This window comes from Apis dorsata, unplaced genomic scaffold (genome assembly GCF_000469605.1).
Source record: "Apis dorsata unplaced genomic scaffold, Apis dorsata 1.3 scaffold_161, whole genome shotgun sequence".
Classification (NCBI taxonomy): Eukaryota; Metazoa; Arthropoda; class Insecta; order Hymenoptera; family Apidae; genus Apis; species Apis dorsata.
Window position 1 is genome coordinate 675,471 of NW_006263450.1, and position 4,334 is coordinate 679,804.

The window sequence follows — 4,334 nt, forward strand, 5'->3', positions numbered from 1 at the left end:
GAAACGTTTCTTTTCTTTTTCTTTTTTTTCTTCAATTCTTTTTCCTTCGATCGAGAGTGAAGATTTACCATTATTTTACGATATATTTTCAAACGATGGAAAGGGAATATTTACGAAATAATGAAACGTTTCTTTTCTTTTTTTTTTTTTTCTTCAATTCTTGTTCCTTCGATCGAGAATGGAGATTTATCATTATTTTGTGATATATTTTCTTTTCTTTTTCTTTTTTTTTTTTCAATTCTTCTTCCTTCGATCGAGAGTGAAGATTTACCATTATTTTGCGACATATTTCTTGTAATAACTTAATGGGATCATATTTTCGTGGAAAGTAATATTAGAAAAATATTGCTCGAGGAATATTGGAAGAAAGGAGAATTGACGGAATTTATAAGAAATTTTTAACATTGATTCAAAGTTCGAGGGTTCTTAGATATACCATTATTTTGCGATATATTTCTAGTAAAAACTATTTCTAGTAAAAATAGGATCACATTTTCGTGGAAAATAATATTGGAAAAATATTAATCGAAAAAAAAAGGAAAATTGTACGGAATTTATAAGAAATTTTTAACATTGATTCAGAGTTTGAGGATTTTTAAATATATTATTTTGCGATATATTTCTAGTAAAAATTATTTCTAGTAAAAACGGGATCGTATTTTCATGGAAAAATAATTGGTCGAGGAAGGAAGGAGAATTGTACCGAATTTATAAGAAATTTTTAATATTGATTCAGAGTAGATATGTTAAAAAGATTATTATCGAAATGAATTAACGACATTGCCTTTTGAAGAGGATTAAAAGTTAATTCGATTAAAAACGAGAGCGGTGACTCACTGATTGGGAACCACTGGAATAAATTTAATTTCAATATGACTCGATCAGGGTTCAAAGTTCCTTTTGTAAATAAATAAATAGTACGATATACGAAGGAAAATTATTATCGAATAATAATAGCATTACCTTCAGAGAGGATCATCCGATCTTTAATTACTCGCCAGTTTTAAAGATAATTAATTTAAAAATAGAAATTTTATCGTTGGAAGAATAGAAGGAAAATTTAATTTTATCTCGACTTTTTTACATCTCAGAATTTTTCTTTTACATGCACGAATACGAAGAAGATCGAGAATGAAAATAATATATCAATGGATTTTACAACTAGGAAAATTTTTCTTATAATTTCAACTTGTTCCATATCAACATTGATGTCATTTGTTATTCCAGAGGATCGATCATCTTGTTTTCCTCTACGTTACGTAAATCGCTCGAGAAAACTGGAAATCGAAATTTTTCGATGTTGATGTTTAGATAAGGATCGATTAGAGAAGGCTCATTCAGTTCTTTGAATACGTATCGGCTGATACGCGATTGATCGATTGCAACGTGTAAAGTGACTTTTAAAATGCCACGCTAAGAAAAACCAGCGGTTATGAATCACGGATTTACAAGCAACGTCACGATTGCAATTAAGAGCGACGATGAAATATCGCGCAACAGCGGTCCTGACCTATGTCATCTTTAATGATAAAAAAAGTTTCTTAAAAAAAGGAAAAAAAAATATTATCAACAACTATTATCTAAAATCAATAATATAAAAAGATATCTTAGAAACAAGAAAGAATGAAAAAAAAAAAAAAACAAAGTATAGAATGCATTGGAATTGGAGCAAACTACTCGAAAGCACGACAAATTCGTAAGTATACTTATTCTCTCGAGATAAACGAACCAATTATAAAAATATTTACTCGTGTCTTAAATTTCTTAAACTTGTTCTCTTACTCGATCTCTTGTTACTTGTTCGTTACTTCTTTCGTATTTGAAATAAAAAAATACCAATAATAATAATAATGATAAATAACCAAGCGAATAAATAAACATTAATTTCTATACACTCTCCGTTTAATCCCGACTCAAACAAACCTCAGTTCCTCGATTTTAATCCTTATCGCGAAATAAACAAAGTTATAAAACTTTGGGGAAAAAAAAAATCGAAAGATAACCACCGAGAAAGGAAAAAAAAAAAATCGAGAAATATATATATGCATATATACATAGAATATGTCAACTCACCGAACGAAGCGAATTTGAACCTCTTGATCCTCGGGAGCGTGGCAGTAGTGCAGGCGCGCGTTAAAACTGGCATGTTGCTCTCTCTCTCCAACAAACTGTTTGGACGCGACGAGCTGGACGATGCTTCCAGTTCTGGGACAGCGGCTCGTTTGACGGCTCTTTCCTCGGTGCCAGTCACCTCTACGGCTAATGAACGCATCCTTCGTTGACTCGTGTAATCTCGTGACGCGTATAGTGGTGTGTCATTAAGTCGTGAGTCGGGCGAATTACACGTATATATATATATATATTCGTATGCGCGTGTTATTGCAAAATTTCCCGTGTCTCCACCGTAACAGGTGGCCACGCGAACCAAATCGAGAACCGGTCGTTTCGAACCGAGATTTTATCACCGTTTATTTTTTTTTTCTCTCTCTTTCTTTTTTCTCGATCCTTTTATCGCGCATTGGAAATACGATAGGAATTTTAATTGAAGGGATTCTTTCCGAATATTCTCTTTGTACGTATACTGATTATCAGCGAAGATTTGTTCGTTGTCGATTTTTCTTTGTAAAGAAGATAAGTTAATTTAAGTAACGAAGCTTTATCAAAACTTTATCAAAAAAGAATTCCAAAATTAAAGGATTTTGGTGGATAAATCTGTCTATAAGTTTGTCTGTGGTAGAAAATCTTTACAACGTATCGATTTTTCCAGTAAAAGTGTAAAATTATTCGGGAGGATCGATCGCTTATGGCGATGTTACCCGCGTCTGCCGCCAGAGGGCTATCGTTCGCGCAAGGTCTTTCATTGATTCCTTCGTATAACTTTCCTCGGTTATTGTTAGATCAAGTCAATAATAACGAAGTGTCTTTGGACTGTTGAACAAGTTTAAATCTAACACTGAGATTTCTCACTTTGTTCCGATTAATTCTATTAATAAATCCATTAACACGTACTAGAGTATACCTCCATTCACTCCACCATTTTCTTTTTCTTCCCATTCGCGAAAAACTCGCGTATTACCCCTTCCCCTCTTTCCAATGCTTACATCGCAACGCGAGGAAAGAATTTGTCGACTCAAGTATGTCAAAGCAAGTTCGGAGAGAACATTTGCTTACACGATCGAAACGAAAACGAAACTTTTGCCGCGGCGTATTTTCGGCGAGGGAACGACCTCGGGGTTTGAAATTGACTCGATCTCGAGGTTGGATCTCGTCATTGAAGGGACGCGCGAGATGAAGATATTTTCGACGACAGAAAGGGGAATATTGCAGCTCGTGTGACGGTATAGAGATGCGATTCGAATCGATTGGAACAAAGTTTTATATTTATCGGAATCGTTTCCGCGATCTAAAATTAATCGTACAGGTGATGCTCGCGTGGCAGTAAGGATAAATTATCAATCGATTATTCATCGCGTTCCGTGGCTAAACGTCAATTGTGATCCGAAAGAATGGGCGCGCAACGACGTTTGGTGTTTTAGAAAACTCGAGTTGGAGAGCTCTATTTTTCAAACACGACCATTCACCTCCCTCCCTCCTCCCCTTTGTTTCCCAAACATCGGACGCGCCACATCACCCGCTCGGAAACAAGAATTCGATTCCTTGTTTTGCCTTCCGAATCCGTGAATCTATTCGACGCATTTTTAATCGATGACACGTAAGGAAAACCATAAGGTATGAGGTAATTGTTATAAATACGAGACACGCGATTTACCAACGCGATAAGTATATATAATCTACAATATTATTATTCTAAAATAAATTCAATCGTAATCTCAAAAAACGTAATATCAAATAACCATAAATTATTAATAATCTAGATAGAAAATTATTTCACAATACCATTCTGTACATTCATAAGATAAAATATACTTCTCTCGCTTAATTAATTTACTCAAATTTTCTCAAAGTTGTTCATAAAACAAAAATTTATCCTTCGATCGCATCCTCTATCCAAGATTAACAAACATATCCGCACGTCTATAAACAACACGTCGATAAGAGTCTACTTTACACTTTAAACTTTTATCTTGGTTGAAAATCGAATAGAATTTTAACTCGAATTAAATTTAATTCCTTCGATTCTCTCCCTCTCCCTCTCCCTTGAACGACACACCACGTGGAGAGGTATCGACTTACTCATCGACGACGGCCTCTTCACAGACTTCCCGGCGAGCAGCAGCCCCGACGATGATTTGCCACGATGGTTGACCGGCGACTGTGCCGTGCCGCGGCTCGCCAGGGATATCTTTGCGCTCATCCTCGCGCCCGATTCCTGC

General features: G+C 35.2%; 1 protein-coding gene across 1 annotated transcript in view; it reads right to left on the reverse strand.

Moving 5' to 3' along the window:
• The window catches only part of LOC102681552, a 24,747-nt gene extending 20,419 nt beyond the window's left edge, over positions 1-4,328 (reverse strand). Inside the window, exons 1-2 of the mRNA XM_031509496.1 lie at positions 4,195-4,328; positions 2,074-2,259 (exon numbers count right to left, since the gene is read on the reverse strand). Of these exons, the coding sequence (XP_031365356.1) occupies positions 2,074-2,259; positions 4,195-4,315 (307 nt within the window). The 5' untranslated portion in view covers positions 4,316-4,328. The remainder of the gene's footprint in view (positions 1-2,073; positions 2,260-4,194) is intronic.
• Positions 4,329-4,334: the final 6 nt, after the last annotated feature.